The 27543-nt window shown below is 38.1% G+C and overlaps 1 protein-coding gene across 1 annotated transcript; it reads right to left on the bottom strand.

Annotated features, from left to right (window-relative positions):
* Nucleotides 1-789: 789 nt before the first annotated feature.
* On the bottom strand, nt 790-27543 carry gfra1b (gdnf family receptor alpha 1b). The gene is made up of 9 exons (XM_053640422.1): nt 27504-27543; nt 26805-27095; nt 26412-26495; nt 8847-9198; nt 8523-8632; nt 7223-7354; nt 4848-5047; nt 2380-2424; nt 790-1818 (listed from the first exon to the last, which is right to left on the bottom strand). Exons 1-9 carry the CDS (start codon nt 27541-27543, stop codon nt 1711-1713), a joined length of 1362 nt encoding a protein of 453 aa, XP_053496397.1. The 3' UTR covers nt 790-1710.

Here is a 27543-nt window from a genome sequence, read left to right as displayed (position 1 = left end):
TGATTCTTTTAATGTATTCTTCAGTGTATCACTACTTACAACCCTATGATACATGTGTCTTTATTTCATTTTTTTTTTTTTTTTTTAAACAGTTCACGGTACCACAACAATGCTGCATTTTTTTTAATTTATTTTTGGAACACCTCATCTAAAAGAGAGCGAAACCATGTTCACTTATTTTACAGCACATTATACATAGGGGCGCTCTAGATTGAGTCATCAACCTTTTGTATGGCGACCTTTGCTTTGATTGATTTAATATAGAAGCTAAAAAAGAGACCTAAAGATTTGAGTGTTAAAAGAAATTGAATTCTTAATTAAAACATTTTTGTACACCACTGAATAATACATAGCACTGAAATACAATCACCATTCACTTTATTATGAACACCTGTACACCTGCACATTCATGCATATATCCAATTGGCAAATCATTTGTCAGCAGTGCGATGCATAATATCATTGACATCAAACATCAGAATGTGAAAAAAATGTTGATCTCAGTGACTGACTGTGGCAAGGTTGGTTATTTCTGAAACTGCCAATCTCCTGGGATTTTCACACACAACAGTGACTAGATTTTATACAGATTTTACACGCTGCAAAAACCAAAAAAAAACCCCAACCTGTTGTTGATGAGCGAGATCAGAGGAGAATGGTCATACTGGTTCGAAATGACAGGAGGTCTATGCAAATTCAAATAACCAGTCTCTACAACTGTGGTGAGCAGAAAAGCATCTTGGAATGCAGATCATCAAACCTTGAGGTGAATTCATTATTACAAATTCAACGGCTTTTAACATTCAAATCTTTGTCTCTCTTTTTTTTTTTTTTTTTTTTGCTTCCAATTTATTTAACATTAATGTACACAGTTAAAACACATCAGGTGACCTTTTACCCAGCAGTGGTAATATTATGGCATATATGCACAAAATTTATGTTCAGATAAATTAAAACCCATCCTAAACCAAAAAAAAGTGGCATTTTAAAAGTAGAGTAAATAAATGTTTCTCCTCCAAAAAAATAATGCAATTGAAGCTGAACATTTATCCTTTAAAGTCTTACTTGAACAACATCGAGCAGCAAATATTCCCCTGTTTGTAAAATAGTCCTGAAGGGTTTTTTTCTGTCTCATGTTTTTGCCCTAAGGCTCAGTCTGTATCAGGGCCATGCTGGAGACACACAGGGGAACAATGACTGTTCATGTTGAAAGAGCTAATGGACTGGATTAGAAGGCAGATGCTTTTCTGAGAGATGTGGGATTTTGGCTGTCGCATGGACAGCTGAGCACAAGAGTTTACAAGCTTGTCTCCAGGAAAATTAGCATCTGTAAATTGTAGCGTCTTTTCCCATTAGCCAAAAGGGACTTTCTGAAGTACGGGTCCATCTTAATGCATTTAATGATCCTTATTTTTCTCCATAACTCCTTTTCAACACCATGGATGGATAAACCTCCAAAACAAAATATAATTTCCAACACAAGTTACCACATTGAGAGCAAATGTGTGACAAAGGTGTCCACTTAATTATTATTATTATTTTTTGATCGGTGACCTTTTATTTCCATGTCAGTGACGGTCTCCATTTTTGTCCATCAGGAATCAAAAAGGAAATTGGCTTTAGCACATCTAGACATCACACTTGGTACAGCATCAGTTGCGTTAGAGGAACTGTGAGTATGGTACAGCAGCAGTCTTTAACTGAGAGCGGCTACAAATTCAACAGCTGGAGAACAAAGAGGACAGCGAGTGAGTGGACAAGGCTGGATGAGCTTCCTGATATAGCGTTGAAGCTACTTGGGTCAGCCAGAGCAGGGTCCTGTAGAGCACAGAATGGTAAGAACTAATGAGCTTTCATTAACAATTTTAAATGAGAGAGTTATTAAATGAGTATAGTTATTAAACGTATTAACTCCAAAAAGTCAGCCTATAGATAACATCTACTGGAATCTAATGTGTTCTGTGAATGGAAAAAATCTCTATAGTTCTAATAAATTACTAGAATATTATTGTACACATTTAAATAATGTGCCTAGTATTCGTATAGCTGGATTACATTCATGAAAAGGCGGAGCTCCATGGAATTTATTTAATGTTTTTTTAAGGGGTCTGTGGCTGCAAATCATTTAAAAACCATTGATGTAAAGGATCTGTGTAGAACCCTATAACAGAGTGTTTCCCTATCAGAAATGGTCCAAGTACAATCTAAAACCATTCATCAGCCAAATAATCAGACAAATAAATTCCCTTTGTATAGCAATTTTATTGTATCTCTAGTATATCAGTGGAAAATTATGAGTGTTTCTGAATACAACTGTATTCCTGGTATTAATTAAAGCATTAAACATTCATGAGATATTTAAACAAGAGCTGTACCTACCACACACACAACATCCACTGTGATGTTCAACTTTAGCTTCTGTGCCTAAACACAGAGACAGCAAACAAACAAAAATGCAAGACATTCATCAGACTGTTCAGTAATAGAAAAACCTATGAGGCTTGAAACATTTCTCCTACTAAAGCCTTTCTGCTGGGTCAAGCTGATGCTTTAAAGAAATGTAATGTTATTAAAATAATCCCAGCTCATTGCGGTGAACTCTCGCTGGACGTATCTCTCCCTAATAGATCTGCAGTGTGAGTATAGGTATGTTCTGGCACCACAGACTGCATTAGTGTGTATGACAGAGCAATACATTATAATACCCTAAAACTTTGCTGCGCTATTCACAATCCTGCACACACACAGATGGAACTGGTGGCATGATAAAGTGATTCCATAGAGAGTTAAGAAAATAATAAACTTGCTGCACAATAGAGAGAATGGAAGTAATTTTGGGGACTAGGATTGTGGCAAAACATGATTAATGGTCTTCCAGGAGGTCTATCCTGCTGAAGAAAATGTGCCCACTAATAAATCATATTATGATTATTAAAACATTATGATGTATAGCTGTGTGAAAGATATGGGTGTATATCTAATGCAATCGGATTTGGTTATAAAGATGTTCCTACAGAAATCTTTGGAAATTCTAAAAATCCAAGAGCCACACTGAACCCGTGTACATGCGTTTGTTTCTCTCCGCTGTGTGTGAAGCTGCCTGTCAAGCTAGGCAAAGTCAGATGATGCAGATGATCAAGGCAGATATGGGATGCTTTGGGTGAGTCAGCGTGCTGCTGGTGTTAGGGCACAGTGCTATGGATGGGTAGTTCCTGCTTAAGGGTGTTGCTTGTGTTAATGTGACAGCTTTATTTAATTAGCCGTGACATGACCGCTCTGGTAGCTTGATGTATCTCTTTTCTATCCGAAGGGCTTGCGTATGTGTGAGTGTGTGGGTATCATTATGTTATCATTATGACAGCCCACAGACATCAGTCAAAGTGACCTGTCATCTCACTAGTGAGTCCTAACTGAAAAGTGAAAGATCTCATAAGCAAACGTCAACTGTTGAACAAACGGATGGCTGTAATATTGACATGGGTCATGCATTGCTGTAAAGGGCCATAGCTGGTGTGTGTGTAGATCTCCACAGTGGCATCAATCAGTTTGTATCTGAAATTCTCAGGGTCTCTGAAATCAGTGTCTACAGCATAAGCTCACATTTATAATTATTCAATGGCCTATGCTTTTCAGTGGTGACTTACAAATGAGACAGGACACAACGGAGAAATTAAAGGGGGCAGTGGTGGCTTGGCGGTTAAGGTTCTGGGTTGCTGATCGGAAGGTCAGGGGTTCAAGCTCCAGCACTGCTAAGCTGCCACTGTTGGGCCCTTGAGCAAGGCCCTTAAACCCTCTCTGCTCCAGGGACGCTGTATCATGGCTGACCCTGCGCTCTGACCCCAACTTCCTGGCATGATGGGGTATGTGAAGAAAATAATTTCACTGTGCTGTGACCAATAAAGACTCATTACTCATTAAAAGGGCCTTGCTCAGTGACCTTTTGGGTTATTTGTATTTGCCATGACCACATGTGCTAATGTGCTAAAGGTAATGTATAGAGTGCTAGCTAGAACCAGTTTTTGATCAAAAGGTTGAGTGAGGAAAGATATGTGTGATGGAGTAACAGAGTAGCTGACACAATTTTGGTAATTTTGGATTGTACATACACGATATGGTCAAAAGTATGTGGACACCCAACCATCACGAACATATGTGCTTGTTGTAGATCCTTTTTCAAAGCCATAGCTGTTAATATGGAGATGGTTCCCCCTCTGACTGCTATAACAGCCTCCACACTTCCGGGAAGGCTTTTCACTAGATTTTGGAATGTGGTTGTAGGGATTTGTGCGTTCAGCCTTTGATGTTGGACAAGAAGGCAGTGGCATTCCAGTTCATCTTGAAAGTGTTCAGTGGGGTTGAGGTCAGGGCTCTGTGTGGGTCACTCGAGTTCTTACACGCCAATCTTGGCAAACCATATCTTTATGGACCTCACATGGTGCACAGGGGCATTGTCATGCTAGAACAGGTTTGGGCTTGTTAGTTCCACTGAAAGGAAGTCTTAATTCTATAGCATACAGAAAATTGTATGCTTCAAAAGTTCAGGGAAGGCCTACATATAGTTTTGACGGATAGGTGTCCATACTTTTGTCCATATAGTGTTGGATTACTAGATGTCACTTATTCCCAATACCAACTGTCCAGAAGAAATGGCAGGCATAAAAAGAAATTCAGAAATCTCTTAGCTGAAGAGAGAAATATTATATTCACCACATAGTAAGAAGCTAATCGTGAAAAAGCGTTGGAAATAGTTTAATTACCAAATGTGCATCATAACTTTTAAGATGGTTTACAAATTTTGTGTTTTCTATTTCAACTTTGCAGTCACAATCCATTAAAAGCTATCTTACCTGGAGGTTTCCACAGAAGCTGTAGAGGTGGTGACCATTCCTGGGGTTCAGTTCATTCGTGAAATCTGGGTCATCCAGCCCATTAAGTGTCCTCTCCTGTCCTCTGTGAAGAGTGCTGGAATGGCCAGTTGGTTGGATGGGCGGCTGAGGCTGCCACACACCAACATCTGTACCATTCCCGAAAGCTTGGATAGCATTACCTACACAGATGCACCCAGGAAGATTAAAATGCTGCCCACGTACCTGCTGACCGAGGAATTATATTCATCACTGTTTGTTTTGTGTAGAACTAATATGGTCCACTCTATTATGGTATGGTCCACTCTATTTTGTGCCAGAGCCGATAAGCTGATAAAGATCCCCAGTTCACAGAGGCACCAGACAGGAGTATTATTGCTTAAACATACAGGCCTCAGGAGGGTTGTGTAATTTTTCGTTGCAAAAAAGTAGGCTCATTATAACAGAGGTTCCTCTGTTAAAACAATTCATCTTTTAACCACCTTGAAAGGTCACTATTCACGCTTTCTCACTTTTTTTAATTATTGTAAGAGGATAAAAGACGTCCTGATATGTTACAGTGTCTGCATTACATAGCAAACATAGCATATGAGAGTCTGATGGGTCAGAGAGGGCTATCTGATCTCTGAGAGTGGGACTTCTGTAGTTGACTCCAGAATTATTGGCACCCTTCAAAAGAATGGGCAAAATGATTGTGTAACATCATAATCTCACCTTTAAAGAGGGCAGTATGCATGTGCAAACATATATAAGAGAATATAACCTTATATAATATAAGGTTGGAATGTTTTAATGGAGAACTGGTTAAGATCAACTCAGTGCTGTTATTCTCTGAGAGAGGAGTCAAGTATTAGTTGTCAGGGTGCCAATAATTTTGAAACCAGTATTTTGCAGAAAAAACAGCACTATTTAAGAAAACGTATATGATTGACAAAATATAGTATTAAAATAATACTATTCAACGTCCTGATGTTAAAGCTTAAATAATCACACACTGCATGTGCTATTCATTTTATATATTCATTTTCAATCACAGGGACTTTAGACAATCGCAGGTGTCTGTCGGCTCATGTATGCAGAAGGTGGCAGATGGCTATTTCCTCCAAGTGTGTTAAACTGCCCTGACTGGCAGGTGACCAAACTGGAGAGAATCCAATATATTAAAGTTGATGACATTTTGACTAAAGAGTGGCAATAATGCTGGAGTTAACTTTATCCAAAGGTACAGCACCTTAAAATCCAAAGGCACTTAGTTTCTTTGTGCTGCCTCATCGTTGTGCATGGCCTGTTCTGTAAATATAATGTCTGCCACTTGGCACAATGCTCCAATGATCAGTATCTGCACACTCTGGTCCTTGGCAAGGCTCTTGAGTGAGTTTATAAGAAAAGTTACAGTGTCATTTCAGGTTTATTAGAGAAACTTACATTATATTGCGAATAACCCAGATTCATTTATTTTCCTAAAGTGCATTTCTGTTTGCTGACCTTTGCTTAGCATTTTTTCTGTAAACAGAAAGCAACTTGGAAACTTGATCAATCTCAGAGTATAATCATGATAAATTAATAATGTCATGACCATAGCTGCGTCTCAATTGGCATACGTTGCATACTTTTATTGCATGCAAAGCATTGCGGACTTTAAAACCAGTGAGTGAAATGTTACCATTTATTTGACAGGTTACACGTCTTAAAGGTTTGTACTGTCCTACAAAATTACATACTCAAATACGCAGACTACATACTGCATTGCATCATGCACAGTATGCCATTTGAGTGTTGTACAAGGCTATAACTTCTTGTCTCTAATTGCATTTTTAATCAATGTGTCATAATATAAAGTGTAGCTTTCTCCACTGATGTTGCTGTCCTTCCCACCAGTGCCTCACAAAGACATATCCTCTTTCCCATCTCCTCACTGTCTATCTCCCCACACACACTCCATCTAAATGGATGCTTTTGAATGTGCTGCTGACAAAATAATGCCAGTTTTCCACTTCTCTCCAGCTCAGACACCCAAATAATGCTTTATTGCCTTTCTCTGTCAAGGCCTCCCTGCAGCTGTCCCACTTAAGTGTGATTTGTCTGTCTACTTGCTGTCTGGCTGCCCCTGACGAGCATGCCATGTTCACACAGTGCCCACAGATTTGATTTACAGGTACGTTTAATGAATAATCACAAGGATGCAACAAAGCAGCATTGGACACGACTTGTTTTACTGTAGGAATCTTGTCAATCAACCCACTGTGTAGTACAACAAATGACATGACTGCCAGACACCGAATGAGCTGTCAGTCAAACAGGAGTGGACATGTAGGAGCATGCTGATGTGAGGAATTAGTGAAAGCAGGGGGACTCACGGAGACAGCGGTTGTTAGTGAAGAATTCCGAGAACTTGTCACACTCGGGCTTCCCATTGCCACTGCTGGTGCAGTCGCACCAGGGAGACACGCTGATGCTTGAGCGCAGGTAATTCGGGGTCATCACTGTACCTGGTTCACAAAAATCAAGTGCCAACATAAAGAGACTTCTTAATTTCTTCACATAGCACTTTTTTCCCCAATTACTTAAAACATTAAGTATTCTTGGATTTATTAATTTAACTCAAATTAAGCCAAAGGTTTGGCCACATAGGTGGTACAGCATGACAGCTACCATCCTAGTCACATCTATAAAAGAAGTATTACTCATCTAGAATCAGTTCAGACATCTATAGTTAATTAATTGTACCCCATGTTGATTTAATTCATCGTTGGAGTTTTATAGTATTTTGAGCAAATCACTACAGACCTTTACTTAAAGGAAAAAACAATTTAAAGTGGCTTAATAAGATGTTAGACCACCATGAGCTAACAGAACTGCTTCAATGAGGCTTGGCATAGAGTCCCTGGGACTGTACTGGAGGTTCGAATACCATTCTTCCAAAACATATTCCCTCAACTGCTGTTTCGATTATGGTTGTGGAGATCAATGTCTAACATGTGGCCTAAAGCCTCTCATAGGATTTTAGTTGAATTGAGAACTAGTGATGGTGAAGGATATAGCAAATGATTTACATCATATATGCCTTGATGCTCTTGCCCTGTTCATGGGGACATTGTCATCCTGGAAAAGACCACGCCCATCAGAGTACACATGTACTCTGTGTACTCATGTACACAGAGTAACAACATGCACATAAAAAAAGTGAGTAATTGATGGTATGGTGAAATTGTCTATGAGATGTTTATTTAGCATTTATAGAAGGAGTCTCCAGTGTCACTATTTTATAACCATCAGAGGTAAAGCTGTAACTTTAGGTATTCTAACTGGGGAAGGTATTCAGGATAGAGCTCTTTGGGTTTTGCCATTTCTCAGTAACATGGCGAGGCATATTTTTTGACTTATTACCTTTGAGGGAGAGTTAAATATAGAGGCTGGTGAGTGAAAACTGAAACAAACTTTTTTACAGATGTTCCACAACATTAAATATAAACAGATAAAATGTACAATGTGACATTCTTTAATGAGAAAAAAAAATTGAATTGGCAATTTACTGTGGTAGAAGAGGAATGAAACTTTTCCGGAGATGCTATAACAGCAAGCCCCATCATGTTTTACTGTATTCCTTGAGATGATTACTGTATTATGTGAGATAATATTTCTTTATCTTTGACTTACCTATAAGGCCAGAGTAAGCCAGCAGACAGTCAGCATAGCTCTCCTTCAGGCAGCCAGATATCGAATGAGCCTCAGGCTGGCAGTTGGTAAAGAAGTCAGCCAGGCGAGACCTAATATAGCACACCAGGAATGAATAAAAATCCATCTTGAATCAGATCACCTCACAAGCTATGAAAAACATAGTATGAGCGATGAGCCATCATTTCTGGTAGGAAAGAGACATTTGGGAACGTGATGATTCATCTGTTCACTTCTACTCTTAATGACATTACCACCTCCCTAAAACCTGGATTCACCCTCTCCTTAAGCTGACTCATGGCCCACCTGCAAATGTAGTTGGTCTTGCAGGAGGCTTGCAGGGACAGACAGTTGGGCTTGTCCTTGTCCTCATAGGAGCATGCTGGCACGATGGTCTGGCGTCTGCGCTCTGAGCACGCGGAGTGTTCTCCAGATGGACACGAACAGAAAAGCATACCATAGCTGTGCTTGGCTGGCACCTTGTCAAAGAACTGGCGCAGGGCTTTGTGACACTTGCGCTTGTTGCACACCTCAGTGGTGGAGACCCTGCTGGTACATGGGCTGATGTAAGCTGAGCGGTATTTCTTACACGTGTCATTCAGGTTGCAGGCCTTGGCTGCATTCAGGCAGTTGTTGTCTTTGCTAAACGCTGCTTCACCTACACAGACAGAGAGGAGAATGGCAGAGGAGTCATGAAAAGCAGCCTTAATTGTCATTTTTGTTTTGAAAATGTCAGAGTTTGTGAATGTCTACATGAGTGCATGATTAAATCATGTGCATATAAATTTATGTGCATATAAACATCAGCAGTGACATTTAAATAATGTGTCAGTATTGTTTTGTCTAATGCATGGGTGTTAGACTCCAGTCCTCAAGGGCCACAGCAATGAACATTTTAGCATTCTGCCTTATTTAAAACATCGTATTCAACTCATCAGCTAATTACTGAGGCATTCTCAGGGAAAACATAAATCTCTGCAGGGCTGTATCCTTCCTCTACCTCAGTCTGACATTCTTGGTCTGGTGGGACTGTAAACATATGGCTCCTTTAATTACTGCTCTTCTTTTTTTTTCTCCTTCAGTAAATTTTCTATTCTGGCTGATAGATTCTTTAGAACATATTGTATTGTGCATCTACTCAGCCATGTTCCTCCCACCTTGTCATAATATACTTGAGCAAACATTTGAGCAACCCAAGTAGTATAAGGTTAAAATATGTGATCATGTTTTACTTGGAGGACTTTCAAAGTACAAAACATCAACAACAACAAACTATAAAAATGCACAAAATAAGAAATGTACACTCAAAATATATTTGTATTTGTTAAAATTAGTCTAGAAAACCGGGCTGCATAAGTAATTGAAATAAGATAGTACGACGTGAAAGAAAAGGGGGTTTTCTGGTGATTTAAAAACAACAACAAAAAAGCCTGAAACTATTCAATAGTTATGATAAATAATAATGTGATTTATTATGTTTAGACTATCATGCAGTTCTGCTTAAAATATATATTTTTAACATAGATTTATATGGTTAATATAATAAAATTTTGCTGACTCGCACTGTACTCGTCCAATGTGCATCCAGTTAAACTCTCTCTAGAATGCATTTGCCCACCCCGTAAACACAGTGATGGTCCACAGTGTCGAACTCGGTGTCAGACATGGGTCGTTGGTGTACTCCTGCAGATTCCTACATGTTAATCCCACTTAAAAACAATTCTCTCTGTGAAAAAGATGGTTGTCTGCACTGTATCTGCATTCATTTCTCCTCTAAAATCTCGATCTCAGCTCAAACAGCACGAGCTGCTTTAATGGTCCATGTCCAGCACTGAGCAGTTGGTATACATGCAGCTAACGTGTATCTGTGTAAGACTTGGCAAGCAAGCGTGCGTTTGGAGATACTGTTGCACGTTAATGTACGTGTTTGCATTTGCGTGTTACCTAAAAAGATTGTTTCTCATTAGTTTTATTTTCATGCCTTGTCTTAGTCTCTTGTCTCTCCCACATGGGAAGCCTAATGCCTTGACTTCTGCGTAGGAGGGAAAGAAAACTGATGAGGCGTGGTGGATTTCCGCAAAGCTGCATTGTGAAAATGTCTATTTTTAAAAGCATTATACAAATAAAATGTAACTGAATGGCTAGGAACCTCTGCTCTAGGGTGCTGAACACAACAAAGTCGCAGTGGGCAAATTAGCAGTGAGAAGTGATACACAACTGAAAACAAACTCTCTCTAAACTTCTAGCTGCTTAATTAAGCAAAGTTTTGTGTTGGAATGCTATTGGCTGTTGTGGAAATCACACCCAATTCCTCTGAAATGAACGACTATATATTTAAAAATGCAGTTATTATGCTCTTACAGCATTTATCCCACAGTATATATTTAGTATAATTTACATTTCATGCAGACCCTCATCTGCTCTTCACTTAGCTTTTATTATCCTGTGCATTCACTAGAAGAAGGAAATGAAGTTGCTTTGTGCTTTTAAGTCTCTTTATTAGCTTCACTAATTTCGCTTCACTAACTCCTGCAGTGAGAACTACTTTCACTAATTACACTTTTGATGTGGTATTTAGGCTTTTTGTGGATGTTTGTGCATCAGGGAGTTAGACATGATTAAATGTGAATGCATATGGTTATAAAAAGAATGTGAATAAATTAGAGGTTAACCACAAATTTTAAAATGTTCTGTGTGACAGGATGATGATGGGAAGACATGGTGGCGCAGTGGGCAGTGTTGCCATCTCACAGCCCCGGATTCCCCGTTTCTCCCTGTGGGTTTCAGGTGTATTCTCTGGTTTCCTCGCACCTCTCAAAAACATGCCTGCATGTGGATTAGCAGTTCTAAATGTGTGAATGAGTGCATAAAGGCTTGTTTGCACTGGTGTCCCGTCCAGGGTGTATTACTGCCTTGTGATTAGTGTTCCTTGGATAGGCTCCAGATTCACCATGACTCCACCTCCACTAGGATATAGTGTTTATTGATGAACGAATTAATGAATCAATAAGAAACACAAGCCCACTAATGTGACTAACTGACTTAAAAATATTCTGTCCTTAAATCTTAAGAGCAGAGCTCGAGTAGCAGCAACAGCTATTTTCATTTCTGCTCTGGATGCTATATTATAAAATCATGGACAGGACAGGCATTTCTCCTGGATAACTGTGCCCTTCTATCTTCCATCCTCAGTGTACAGAGTGTTGGACAGAGTATCTTGCCATGAATCACTCAGAGAATACCACTCCAATATGAAATGAGCCATGCATATCTCTGTTTGTGTGTGTGTGTGTTTTGGCACAGTATTGGTGCAGCGGCCTGGCTGGCTGACTGTCTGTGTGCTCTGGTTGTTGATGTACAATAATAGATAGATTAAATGTAGATTTAAAATAAGTGGAGGCAGAAAGTGCTGATGGAGGGCACCTGACGCTCTTCTGAGTGGCGCTTAATAGTGTCGCTACCTCACTTGAATAAAAACACACACTGCTGCAGCAAATCAAATCATACAAGGACTCGACCTTTATAATAGAAATAATACTGTCTCTCTTCCTCTCTTTCATTTATCTCACGTGCTCTCTTTCTATCACTCTCGTCCTGCTCTCAGTTTTCCTTTTTTTCTTTCTTTCTTTCTTTCTTTTTTTTTTTTACAGCACACTCATCTACCTATTCATCATTAGTTGTTCTTACACATGCACATCTTCTGAGGAAGGAATTAGAGCAACTGAGTCAATATGCTGTCAAGTCTCCATTAATCGGCACAGGTGCTGTTTCAGCACACTGAGTCATGTTATGAGATGGACTCCCTTATGGTCATCTTTTCATTCTTTAATGAAGAGGATTCATTACTTAAACAGCACTGCGTGCTCTGTGCAAATGGTCATTCCAATAAACAACTGCCCAGGGACATTTAATGGACCTCTTTGAGGCAATCCTGCCATCAGTTAGATTTGGACAAAATATATTGAGGAAGAGTCTATTGATTTATCTGTGATTTCATTTAGCTTGCTTTTAGCGGTAATTAACCTGTAAAGTGGATCAGTTCGCAAGTGAATTCATGCAATAACTAGAGCCTTTTAAAAAAAAAAAAAAAATACTTGTTACAATTTTTGGTTAATGACTCAAGAATTATGAATACAGAAAAAAAGAAACATCCAGAAACTTCTTGAAATCATCTAGCAATTAATTTAAAAAAAATTTTTTTTTTTTTTGCCTTGTTATGCTAGAAGAACCCTTAAAGGGTCAAGGCTCAATGTACACCCCCCTTAGAAGGCTAAAAACCGTTAACTATCCAAAGATTGCCTGAAGCACATTTTATATAGTGGTCAAATTATAAAAGAAAATTCATGTCACAGAGCATAGTATTATCCTGACAGATGCCAAAAATCTAACTATGCAGAAAAAAAACCCATATGAACTAATCACATATATAAATATATAAACATATCTCCCAATATTATAAACTTAAACTTACTGCTTTATTAACTTATTGAACTCTCCACATATCTGTCACAACTTGATGTTATACAGTTCATGACTCGAATTACAATATATAACAGAATAATTTAGCCATGGATCACATCCTCTGTACCCCATCTCAAATACTACATTATCTCCAATAACAAGCAGCTATCTGAAGTGTGCAAGACATCTGACAGGTTCATGTAACAGACACTATAAGGTCACTGGAAATTTCTGACGGTTCCGCATGTAACACTGATCCCATATAATTGTTGGACCTCAAGGCTTTTTGTCACTAACACAAGAGGAGTGAAATGCAATTCAAGCAGCAGTGTTACCCATTTCTATTTTAACGTTGTGTCATACTGGGGAGTGTAAATTGAGGGTCCACAGTGTGTCGGGTTGTGAGTGTGTAGCTCTAGAAGTAATAATGAAATATGCTCCATAGCATGAACTCCTGTGCCATCTAACAGCTGATCTTTTTCCTCTCTTTTTGTCATGTATACTGAAATCCAGTATGTTAAACCTATATACAAACATCAGGTGACTGGCCAAAACACATCAAATACCACGTGTGATTTAAAAAGCATCAAATATGCATGGTTCAATTAGTAGAAAAATCAATGTGTAATGAGCTTATTATGTCATTTGCTGCTTGAGCACTGCCATTTTTGTACTTATAGGGCAGTGCTTTCAATCTCCATGCATTAGTATTGAACCACTGTTTATTAATCAGCAAGAAATGAAGCCAACACTGGACCATTACAGGAATGAAAATGAAATACAGTGATGCTACTGTCTAGACCCTTTCTAAATGGCACTTTCCCAGTCTTCTGCTCATTCCAGCTCCATGGTATAAGAGAAATGTGCAGAATTGGATATTGGACACTCTTTTAAGCTCATTATTCAAGGTACTTGCCACTCAAGCATTTCAGTGCCAGGATGTGAGTAGACATTACAAGAGGTATGGTGTGTTTTAATTTGTGCTTTAAATATGCTGCATACAAGTGAGTCTGAGAGACCAGAGCTACATCCAAGAAATAAATTGGTGTATGGTAAGCCCTTCAATCCCTCAACTGTCACACAGCTCATGTCTCAAGAGCCATAATTACAGCAGAGTTCATACATCTCTCGCTCTCTCTTTCTCTCTGTCACACACACATGCAGACTGTGAGGAATCAGTTCTCTGGGATTGTCAGTGTAAGGCCATCAGTTCAAGCCATCAAAATAACAGAGATTCTCTCTCCATTCCTCAGTTCTCTTTCTGGGCTTTTTTCTTAATGACATCTATGTGACAGCCTCGCTTATACACAGCATGAAGGAAGTCTATTCACTTCCTGATCACTACCCTGTATGTATGTAAACATGCATTTCTAATATGTTACTGTATCAGTTCTTGATCTAGGGGTGCAAATAAGGTCTAACAAGTGGGGGACATAAAACAATTTAAATGTAAAACTATATGAATAACGTTCATCTACGATTAGTCGCTATACTTTAAAGATATCTGATTAGATATGAAAAATAACATTATGTATTTTCTAATAAGTATACAGTATAGAGAATCAATTTATTGGAATGGTCTATTGTTATTGGTATTTTTTTTCTTTTTCATTGACAGACATTTAAATTCATAGTTTGACTTGCATGTAAACAGAACGATTATATGAATTTGTACAAATTAACACTTTACAGCTTAAGAAAACTGATATTGATTATAGTATTGATTATTCTATAACAGTTAAAACAGGTTTAACCCGGGCTTACACTATATGATTAGTGATAACTGCTTTATTTAATCTGAGTGCCATAGCAGAACTCACATGACAGAGTGCTTGTGCTGTATGAGTACCTCTCGACTAGACGAATGTCAACTACACAAATGTCAACCCACAGGCTAAAAAAAAATCTACCAGATAGTGCTGATGTGTGTAATTTTATGTGCTGAAACGTCAAAGGAAATGAGTCACACAAAAATATGGACACAGAGGTGGTTTGGGAAGCAAGCTGTCAGAGAGAAATAGATATTTGAAAACATATGGGCACAATTCGCAAGGTCGGGTGAGGAAGCATAGCCAGGGGTCCTTCTTAACATGTTAAGAAAGACTTGTGACTGGTTTCATTTCTGTTCATTATAATTGATTTCTTTATAATTCGAAGCCTAAATGGCTGTCCATCTAATATTCGGTAACTCAAAAATCCAAAACCAGTATAAATAATATCAACTTAACCTCACAACAGTTATATATGTCAATTATACAAGATCTTTTAAAATCTACAGTTTAACCCCAAGGAACTGCTTCAATTTTTGTAGGTAGAAATTGTAGGGATCTCTCATGGCATCATTAATAGTATAGTGCATGTTTGCCTAATGTAGTAGTTATATAAACGGTAAGATTATATTCATAATATTACTTTGTTTTGTCATCATGGGGGGGGGGTGTCCAGGATTTTTTTTTTTCATTGAAAGGGTCCCTGGACTCAAAAGTATAAGAACACCTGGAATGCCGTTACTGGTAAAAAGTTTGGTTTTAACTGATAACGAAGCAGGCTACACTAGGCTTGTATGCATATAGAATCATGACACAGCTCACAATACACAATAGTTAATACAGAATGTTTGCCAGTGCCTTAATCATTTTATGAACTGGAGGTTTTTATGAGCTAGAAGTCAGTGACTTTAACAGCATTCTCACCTGGATGCACCCAGTAATGCTGCGAGAACAATTCTACTGTTTATGATGGATGCATCATTGCCAATTCTTGGGATGCAATGTCAATTCTCCATAGTGCAAACTGCTACAGAAATTGATGTTAAATATGGTTACGCCATACTTATCCCATATTATTTACAGTCCCAGTGTGACCCATTCTAATGACTAATAACTAATCATTCTCATTACTCTTTCTGAGGATAATGACATTACTATAACTCAGAAGGAATTATGAATTCTGTGCGGTAGAGTGCTGTAGAAAATAAATCTTTAACTTTATGCTAAAATCATTGTAATCATTATAAAATAATTTTGCAGCAGTTTTATGTTAACAGATGGCCTTCTTTTCTTTTATGATATGCAGTCTGTACACACTCCGAGCTGGGAATAAAGAATAGACTTGAAATACCATGACTTAAAACTGATTATTACAATTGATATTGATTGTCCACCTACTATATAAAAGCATAGCAGTGCTTCTGTCTAGTCCCATGAGTTCATATTACTCATTACAGCGTCTTAACTTCAGGTCCAGAATCTGACATTTTAATTTGCCTTTACAGTTAATTATGATTTAGCTTGATATTGATCTACCAAGATGAGGAAATAATTACAACCATGCAGGCCAGGAAAGAGGTTCCTGAATAAATAATCTTAGTTCTCAAATAGATTACCTTTAAACTTTTAGGTCAAGAATGCTCGGGATGCATACAGCATGCTTACCTGCTTAATCTATACTCCAGTATATTTTAAAAAGTATATTTCAGTTGTATGATGATACAAATTGTGATTGACAGGTTCAAGGATAAGAAACATAATTTAAACATATTCGTAATGGGTTTTACATTTTAGTTGGCTGACAGGGAGTAATATACTCGGTATACTCTCACTGTCCACTTTAATAGGAACACCTATACATCTGCTCATTTATGCAGTTATCCTATCAGCCAACCATGTGGCAGCAGCACAATGCATAAAATCATGCAGATACAAGTCAAGCGCTCCCATTAATGTGAGCCAGCGACTCACTGACATCACCAAATTGTTGGTTTCTTCTTTTGTGATGCTTTTCCTGGCTTTTACCGCAGCCTCTTTCAGTTGTTGTTTGTTTTGGGTTTTTTTTATCCATTCCATCTCCTTTTCAGGAAGTGAAATGCTGCTTAATTGTCTTAATTTGGATCATTGTCTTGCTGCATGATAAAGTTCCTCCCAATTAATTTGGATGCATTTCTCTGTAAAATGTTTCACAGATGAGCTTGTATGTTTTGGATCATGAGCAGATCATTTCTTTCTCCACACTTTGGCCTTTCCATCACTTTGGTAGAGGTTAATCTTGGTTCCAGAACTTTTGTGGGTCAAATTTGTATTTCTTTGAGTTCCAATCTGGATTTCAGATTATGCTGATGAGTGGATTGCATCTTGTTGGTTTGGCCGCTATATTTCTGCTGTCAAAGTCTTCTTTGAATGGTGGATTGTGATATCTCTGCCCTGTGGAGGTTGGTGATGTCATTGGTTTTGGTGTTTTGGTGTCTTTTAATCAAAGCCAACACTCTGTGATGACGCTGGTCCGAGGGGTTCAGAGTTCACATTCCTGCCGATATAGTGTGATGATATGTGATAATCTTACCAATAGGGTGACGGGAGGAAGGTTCATTAAGTTCACATTACAGCATTGTTTTGTCCTACACTAAACATCATCCATGTGTACAGGTGTGAAAGACAGCAGAACATTAGCAGTTAAACAGTACACTTAAGTTGCTTTTGATGTGTAGATTGCTTGCTATCCTCATTTCAACTCCTTTCTCCTTCCTCTTTCTCCCTCTCACATGCTGCTACTGACTGGATACTTGGCATTCATACACAGTGCATACACCAGTGTCAATATCAATGCTGAGAAATGAGACCGAATCGAATTGCACTTCCAAACAATAACCGCTGACAGGGCCATATTTCCATTTTTAATAAAGTCTCTCCCTTGTATAGCCTGGTTGAGATTCATGCCAATGGCAGAGAATGAATTGAATAGATTTTTCCGTCAAGCAAACTGCCAATTCGTCAGAATATTACGTTAGATGTATGATTTAGAGGCCAAATATTTAAAACAATGAGAGACTCTACTGTCTGGAGTACTGAGCTATGGCTTTAGAAGCAAGTATTAATAAAATCAAATCCCACTCAAAACATATTCATATCCAAAATTCAATAACAGTCACATCAATAGCACTTTCATATAAAAAGGAAATGAAAAGACTTTCAACTTTATAATTATTCAAGCTAACAATCGTTCAGCCTCATTCAATAGATTCTTAATAATCCCCACATTTCCACTCTAATTATATGCTCATGCTGTTTCAAGTCCCTCCACTTCCCTACGTCCGACTGACGGACCCACACTATCCACTCACACACTTAAACTGCAACGACCCACACACAGAGTTGCCGTCTTTCAGCATCTTGCAGAAAAATAGCCATGATAGATGTGCTGGACTTTTACTTCTATCAGGAGAGAGGTTTTGTTGGATTTGTTACTGCATTATTCAGGAAACTTTTGTACCTTGAGAGGTGTTATGAACAGAACACATGCTGCTTTCTAGATTTTTCATTTCTCAACTGTTCACTATAGAATGGAGAAAATAAGAGACCAGTTAAAAACCATTATCATTCATTGTCCTATTTAAAAAAAATATATATATATATTTTTGTTTTGGCTAGGCCATTTTAAAGCATGCATATTTAAACATGTTCATTTTTGTTTCTAAGGTGTGTATACACTGCCTTGTTACATTTGCTTGGAGAGGAATTAAGAAATGATCATATAATATATCTTTATATTGTATATGCATATATTTTAACATATTCAATATTTCCTCAAAATACCGCTGTTCAGCTGAAATACAATAAATAAATGATGCTGTGTCCCATGCCAGAATTCCAGTGCATGTATAATTTGATTGTATAAGTCTCATCAGCCAAAAGCAGAAGTGCATCTGCGATGCCAAATTAAATTCTGACGTATTTAAGTCTGGGACGCCTCACAGTAAAGATTCATTTGAACAAACTGCATTACTTTTCATTAATCAGATTACTTTCTAAATTCAATTGAATTGTCAGATGCCCCAACCATCTACTTAACATCTCATTTAACAAATTCACGGTACAAAGAAAGTCAAAGCTTCTCTCTTCACCTCTAGAAAGTTGTCCTAGAAACAAGTGTTTGTAGCATAGAATAGTGTTTATTTTTTCACATTTCTTAGACTTTAAAGTTATGTATAATAGCATAATTCTTAAATTATGCTTGGAAGATGTGCAGGATCAGGACAAATTAATGACATTTTGTGTCTAGCAAATGATTAACAAACTTGCAGACCAAAGCAGAGACATGAGGAAATCAATTAACAAGGCTTGTTGTGAGATCTATTACCATCTCAGTGGCTAAGAATGGTTTATCATTAAATATGGCTCTTTCAGTGTCCGAGTGTACACCACTTCTTCCTCCAGCCCAAGGCTGTATTCACACTAGTGGTTTTTGTGCAAATGAAGATATGGCTGGAGCCTTTTTTTGTGCTGATATATGCACTGTTACTATTGAGTTCTATCTATGCTGCTGAAAAATTCAGCTTGGTCTGACAAGCTCTCAGCTTTAAAACACAGGCTGAGCTGGTCAAACTGGTAGACCCTCTTTACTTTCCTTATTAATTGACTAAACTAATTAAGATACGTTTTTACTTTTTTCCTACTGTTTTCTTACTGTTGTTTTTCTTAAAAATAACTTGGCTAAGTCTGTGTTTTGGTAACTGGTTGCTGGCCAGACTAAGCTGTATTTGTCAGCAGGGGGTAGACTTACCTTAGACCTTAGATCTAGATTACATATTATTAATGATCAAGATTAGGTTTATTTTCTTAACATATAGTCTTATCATGGTGAGAAGGAGGCACTTGCCTAACTTTTGGCATTGGAGGAAAGAGAAGGGAAGAGCTTTTAAAATGGGCGGCTGTGGCTCAGGTGGTAGAGCGGGTTGTCCACTAATCATAGGGTTGGCGGTTCGATTCCCGGCCCACGTGACTCCACATGCTGAAATGTCTTTGGGCAAGACACTGAAGGCCAAGTTGCTCCCGATGTAAAGTTAATGCCTTGCATGGCAGCTCTGCTACCATTGGTGTGTGTGTGTGTGTGTGTGAATGGGTGAATAAGAACCAGTGTAATGCGCTTTGGGTAAAAGCGCTATATAAGTGCAGACCATTTACCATAAAACCAGATAGCATTTAAGCTAAGGCATAGTTAAATGGGGCTGAAAGATTGCATACCATTGAATGTCATAATACAAAAAAAAAAAGTCCCTAGTTACATTGGAACACTGAAATATAAATGGCTTACTAACAAGCAGCCAACATGGCCTCAATGCTGTTTTTTATCGCTTAGCGAGCAATGCTGATGTGTTTGACATCATTCAGCACTTTTCTAAAGAGTTGCATAAAAAAATCCCTTAAAAATGTGATCACAGCACAAAAGGCCATTTATTCAGGTGTGTAGAGAAAACCATGCATCTGCTTGTTTATCTGAAAGCAAATGAGCAACTGATCATTTCAGTTTTATGATATGCAACTGCTCATTCATGTGTCTCGTACTGCATTTGTTTTATGTTTTTTGCTGTCTGTTTTTCTCTCACTCTCTGTTCACCCATTGTAGGTGGCTTGATGAGTGCTCTCACTCAAGGCTGTCTCCTCTACTGATTTATAAAGTAGAAGCATGTTTTTTAATTCAAAGACTTCCTTGTGAATTCATTCTAATGGGTATTCGTCTGTGTCACACGCTGCTTGGTTTGAATAAATGGTGTAATAAACCCATCTTAGGAAAGGCCTGAGTCACAGCGAGACTCCTCACAAGCCACAGAAACCATAATCGCTATAACTGTCATTAGCTGGACAACTCGCCAGCAACTATTATCCAATTTACTTTACATGCATGAGAATTTACGATTTTCTCTAGGAGTTTGCCCCCCACCCCCTCCCCCCCCATTTGGTAACAACAGGAGATTTGTTACTGAAGCCTAATGCTGACAAAAGCCATGTGGACCTGCCGGACATGGTGTAACATCAAAGAGCAAAAAGCTGCAATACAACCCTGGCTGTGAGAGTGGCTCTACAACGGCACTACACTTCCACTGATATCTGAGAGCCACTTCTACAACAATGCCAGCCTGGATCACATTTTTACTAGCAGAGAGATAATCCCTATAATTATTTATCATTATTTTTTCTTAGATGAATTTGTAAGGAAGACAGGCTTGTTAGTGTGAAATATTTTTCTTATTTTCCATGGTTATGATTCAGTCATTTAAGATCAGTTCAGTGTGATTTTTGCTTACTCATGGTCTCATGTTTTTGGGTTTCTGTCCTTTATGCTTTTGTCAAGGTGTTTTGTCTTTTGTCTCATGTTTTTCTCTTATCTTTTCCTTAACTAGCCTTGGGTATGTTGCTTGCATGTACAACTGAATATAAAAGCCAACCTTATCCAACTTATGTTTGGACTAAGATTGAGACTACGAAACACTGTAGTTCCCAGGGTGTCTCTGTGCACATAGTAAACCATCTCTTTAACTATACCCTGGTCCTTGGGCTCCTGATTCGCCAAACATCTTACTTCTGGTGAAGCTGAAGCATTTTAATCATCCAGAAAAGATTCACATCATTAAGATTTGGTCTATTATGGTATGTAAGTTAAGTATCTTTGTAAGCAATAAGATGATTGTTAATGCAGCTATTTTATTGATCCCACTGTGAAGTATTCCTTAAAGGAAGTGTAAAGGCCTGGTAAAGGCATTTACTAAAATAATGGTGTTTTGTTTTTTTCATTATGCCCTCTTACTGTAGCAATTAGAGAATACATTTCTGTTGGTAACTTAAAAAAGAGTAGGTGAAATTAGATACTCTGATGACTACATCGCCTTTTTGTTTAGCTTCAGGTTTCTTCTAAAGATGTGGCGTATTGACCTGTGTTACAACTTGCTTTATTATCGAGAGATATACAGTGTAGTGCAAAACCACTAGTGAAAATGATTCTATTTTGCATTCTTTTCTAATGTAATACAATGATTTTCATTATAGATTATATTATTGATAACAACTTGAGTGAAAATTTTGAAATATTTACAAGAATTTCAGAGTTTCTTAGTATTTGGTAAGTCCTCTTTTTACTTTAATGACAGTGTGTACTCGAGCTGGCATCGACTCGAAACCTTATGATCCATTTTAGATCAAATCAAGTCGTCAAGTGTCGTCTGAACACAAGCTTCAATAGAAGAGATTAGATATGAGGGAAATCTGACCTTTTGTACAAAGCAGTTAGCATGGTCAATATCACAAATTTACTTACATTTAAATAGAGCCCTAAAAATAATACAGAATCTTGAATGTTAAATATTCAAGATATTGAACATTTACTTCCTGTGTTTTACATATTTCAGAATTCTAAAACCTTCTGTTTATTTCTAATTTTACTCTTCAGTGTGTTCTCAGACTTTTGGACCCCACTGTATGTTAATATAATAAGTATACAGAGTAGCTGAGAGGACATGGTGGGATTAGTATCAGTCATTCATTATGTTCCGTGAACACGTTTGCCTTCAGGTGGGTGGATTAAGTCAGATCCAGGCGTTCATGTTACTAGTAAAATACTTAGACTGCAGACATTTAACGCTTTCATGCATAAATTATTGTAAAAGATAGACAGATTCGTTAGATGTTTATTACTTAAAATTGGACATCATTTGAATTTTGACTTCTAAATACTATTTTTAAAAAATACTTATATTAAAAAGTAAATGGATTAACCATGGTCAGGAATACAAAAGAATTTAATTCAAAACATTCGAATAACCTAAAATGTTTTATTTTGATGACCGAAATTGTAGGGAAAAAATTGAATTTTAAATAATATATAAAATGTAATAATATTCTCGACATGTACAAAATGTATGTAGTTTAGGATCACTGCATGATGCAACTCATTTTTGAAGGTAAAAAATGTCTTCAGTTTAAAAAAAACAAGTTTTAATATGTTTAATACATTTGTTTTGGGGGTTTGGGGGGGGGGGGGTGGTTGTGTAGGAGGTTTATAAATATATACCAGAGACACTGAGAATGGCAGATGGTCTAGAGACTAACAGAAATCGGGATACTGATTTATGTTAAATTACAGTACTTGTCTTGAGTGATCTGGGGGTGATTTACAATTTATTTAATCTGACTGATCATAAGTGTAGCTACTATGGCTGCACGATTATGGCCAAAATGATAATCATGATTATTTTCATCAGTACTGAGATCATGATTATTTATCACGATTATTCATTGATTTTAGGGACAACATATTTTTATTGCACTTTTAAATTTAAATAAACAGACTGCTGCTTTCACCTCCATGTTGTGCTACATTCCTGCTAATGTACAAATCTTTGCATCAAATTAGATTGATCATCTCATAGAAGCAAATATAAATAAAATTTTAAAAAGTAAAAAATAAAAATGCCATCAACCAAATGAAAATATGCAACCAAATATAACAATATGCAACCAAATGAAAATAATTCAGGCGAATGCAGAAAAGGCAATAACAGTGTTTACAGGAGGAGAGACGTAGCCAAATCACCCAATAGAGAGGTGCAATGATGACGTCATTTTGTACCGAAACCCGGAAGTTAGCGTCACTGGTTCCCTCAACAAAAACTCAACAGGATTTTCACATAGGCTTTTGGATTATTGCAAAAAATAAGCTCTGTGATCAACAAAAGTTTACAATACTAACACATTCTGTCCATCAAGATCATTTTCAAAAATGAACACAAATTTTATGAAGTTTGAAGCCTAAATAAAAGAGCCAGAAATAAAAAGCTGACCATGTGCTATAAACGAACTACACCACGGTCGCTCAACTTCAATGTCATCATCACCAAGCTTCCGACAACTTTTCCAAATTTGATTTAAAACATTTTTCATAATTCGGATTTACTCTGTGGATGAATCTTCATCCACATTTTTTTTGGGGGGGGGATTGTGCACAGCATACCTGAACTGTAAAGTTTTTTCCTGTTCGGCGTGATGACGTTTAATATCCCTGACAACGTTGTTAGTGTCATGATTTCCCCTCGCGCAAGCTCTGGAGCTCGCAGCGTGCTCTGAAACCCGAAGCGAAGCTTCCGGGTTTTTTAGTGACATCGACTTTGTTTACTTTCTACGTGTGCATTTGTTATGATTTCTGTCCTGTCTCCACCCCTGTATTGTCATTGGTTGTTCCCTTACGTGTCATCATTAGTCTCAGCTGTTTTGTGTTCACCCTTAATTATGTTTGTCATTTAAACCTCTCATGTCTCATCGTTTGACGTGAAGTATTGCGTGAGTTTTCCATGTACCAAGCTTTTGTTCATAGTTTCACTGCTCATAGTTTGATCCTGTTCTCGACCTCGTTGTTTGATTCTTGTTTAGTCTTGTTTACGCCCGTTTGCTGATCGCCTGACCTTTTGCTTGTTTTTGACCACGTTATTGTCTCACGTTTTGGATTTGTCTGCGTCTCTTCAATAAAGCTCTTATCTGCACTTGCATCCGTCCTAAACCCTCATTACGTGACAGTTAGCAACCGCCTTTTTCAATATACGTAAAAGCTTTAAAAAAAATAAAATCCTGAGTGGGGTTTTACTGGCGTATTTTATGTCATAGAATAAAATTTGAAAATATTTTGAGCTTGTGTTCAGCACAGACCTTATTTCAGGCGTTTAACCAAAATCCCATTAAAAAAACCCATTGATTCAGGACGACAGAACCGGAAGGGCTAAAATGCAAACTCGTTTTCGGGTTTTGGCTTTACAAAATGACGTCATCCCTGTGCCACTCTATGGTGACTGGCTGTAAGTTTAGGTAGCGCTTGATTTGATATGAAATGGAGTTTTCTATGAGCAGAGGATGAACTTTAAACGTCAATATTGCAGTCGATCATGTTCATGTAATCATGAGCAGTCAAATCGAGATCAATATTCGATTAATTGTGCAGCCCTAGTAGCTACTATGCATGAAAGGGTTCAAACTAAATCTGTTTTACCTCTAAAATTTAATCTGTTCTGCCTATGAAAGTTTGGCTTCCTATTTGAGTTACACAGTGAAGCTGTATGTCTTATGCCTCCTGTAGTGAGAGGCTCAGGATAAGAATCAGACTGCTCTTACCATTCAGAGCATTGCCAGATGGACTCTCAGTACAGATATGTGGTGGCGGTTATAAAAATGGTGCCTGCTCCTGTATGGGACAGCTGTGAACAAATACTGAAGGATGCTGTGACCAGCCAAGACCACTGCACCAGTTTATAGTGGCCCTTTATTCACACAAACTCTGGACTTTAGAGGGATAGGCAAATGGACGCATGATTGGATTTGGCTCCAGATTAATGTTTCTGTGCAATTCTTCCAAATATGGAGATAATTCTGCTAAGTGCAGTCCCCTTGCTCAGTCTGTAAAACTCGCATGATTTAATGCACCTGCAGCGCACTGACGCACACAGGCAGAGTGATGCGAATGTTACTGAGGCATAAAAACACCTCAATCTCACTGCTTCGTTATTTATTTTCCACTAGTGGGTAAAAAGTAATTACATGACTTGTAGAAGCCCGACCATTCAGAGCAATGTTTCCTACCTCCACTGCGGTGTTCTGTGTCTATCTGCTCCAACTGGGACAAAATTCTGACATGCAGGTAGGTCGCTGTGATGGTTTGGGGGAATTAGTTATCTTCTAATCTTAAAAATATGATGCATTTGTATTGCTTAATAGACTTTTTCTCTTAATTGCCCACTGATCAGAAGCTACAGTATGAGGGTGAGTTTGTACATCATAATCCCTCCAGTCTGAGGCTGGTGGCTGCACATGTGGACTCCACAGTGTCTCGCCCAAGTGACCCAAGTGTCCTTGGGCAAAACACTGAACCCCAAGTTGCTTCCAATGGCAAGCTAATGCCTTGCATGGCAGCTCTGCTGTCGTTGGTGTGTGTGTGTAAAAGGGTGAATGAGAAACAGTGTAAGGCACTGAACCGCTAAGGTTAACGAGTGCTATATAAGTGCTTACTATTTACCATTTAAGCAGAGATATATAATCTAATTCATAATCAGACCATAAGTGATTTTGACTAAGCCCTAAGATGGCTCTACAGAGATAGAACAAGAAATGAGAGCAGCCATGAACAGTTTGAGGTTTAAAAGGTTCACAAAGCAGAACAGTGCTTAGTAAAAGATATGGTGCTGGGGTTAAACAGCACCACCTGCAGAGCATTACTTTACTCTCAAATGCAACACCAGGATACCATTAGGACTTAGTCAACCATAAAATGCAAGGATAAATAACCTGCTGTCCCTGATAAGCATTCACACTTCTGAGAAGACAATCAATTCAGGTCTACCCCAGTATACCAGATAACCGACGTAGTCATCTGTGACCCTAGTAGTGCATAAAGTGTAGCTGTGCCACTGTAATAGCCAGTGAAGAAGATAAAGCAGCACGAGAAACAGAAAAGAATCAGTGCCAACTGAACACATTCATATAACCTAACAAGGGTGAGTAGACCCATCATAAAACATAGCTATATTCAGTCTTCTAGTTTGTGATATTGCCTCTATAATCCTTTCTATTTCAGCAGGCTATGCTATAACCACAGCAGGCTTGCCTGATATGATGGGAGCCAGGCGGAATATGTCAGACAGACGGCTGTTCACTGGCTCGTATGGAGAGTCCTCCAGCAAATCATTGCCTGGAAAATGAGAACAAACAACTCAATTAGCACAATAGAAAACTGTAGAGGCTGTATAGTGCAGTTGCAAAACATTACATACATGAACACAGCTTGCAGAATTATTACCCTAATTTAGATGGAAATGCGCTGCTCTAGAGTCATATTCTCGATTACCAATGCTCCTCTAATCAAAAGTTTTTCAACTCAAGGTCAAAATGTAGATTACTTCCAGACACTTAATAGCAGAGTGCTCTTGTCATACAGAATAGGTTTATCAATGAGGAACTAATTATGATTCCAAGCCAAACAGCCATTTTTTTTACGCACCCTGTAAACTGTGATAGACACTCCAAAAGATGCGCAGGCACTTCTTCTCTTTCTTCATGCCTCTCTTGCATTTGCAGTTATACAGAGAGCTCTGTCTCATGGACTCCATGGCATTCCTGCACTCGTCTTGTGCCTCGGGTTCGTTCAGTGCGCTGAAGTTGCCCCCTGTACCTGCCAAACACTGCCTCATTGTGCGGAAAGCAGAGCTGCAGCCATAGCGGCCCAGGCACTGCTCATGAGCCCGGACACAATCCAGCCGGGACGCTTGAGTCTGCGCCAGCTCAGCACATACTGACACGTGTAGTACATCTGCACACAACAGGATTGAGCTATATATCGGTATCCAATAAATATGTGAAAGTGCTTGAAAATTAAATGTGGCTGGAAACCATATTGAAAGTACAGGTGATGATTACACTCATGAGTATAACACATAATACAATATACCTTAGGAAATTAGAATGCTGTATTTTACTATTATCTGCTAAGATAAAGATAAAGATGATTAATAATAATAATAATAATAATAATAATAATAATAGCACATTCCACACTAAGGATTTCTGATGAAGAAATATTCATGCAGGAAAAATGCTTGAAAGCAAAATTCCAACAGAAACATGGAAACAGGTTTCACTGGTCGAAATTAAACGTGCTCTTTACTGTAAGTATGTTTGGACACACGTAATGTCGACTTACCCAGAAGAGGGAACAGTATCCAAAAAGTTAAGAAGGTCAT

The sequence above is a fragment of the Ictalurus furcatus genome, chromosome 13, assembly GCF_023375685.1.
Source record: "Ictalurus furcatus strain D&B chromosome 13, Billie_1.0, whole genome shotgun sequence".
NCBI classification, from domain to species: domain Eukaryota; kingdom Metazoa; phylum Chordata; class Actinopteri; order Siluriformes; family Ictaluridae; genus Ictalurus; species Ictalurus furcatus.
This window is presented reverse-complemented; position numbering and strand designations above follow the sequence as displayed.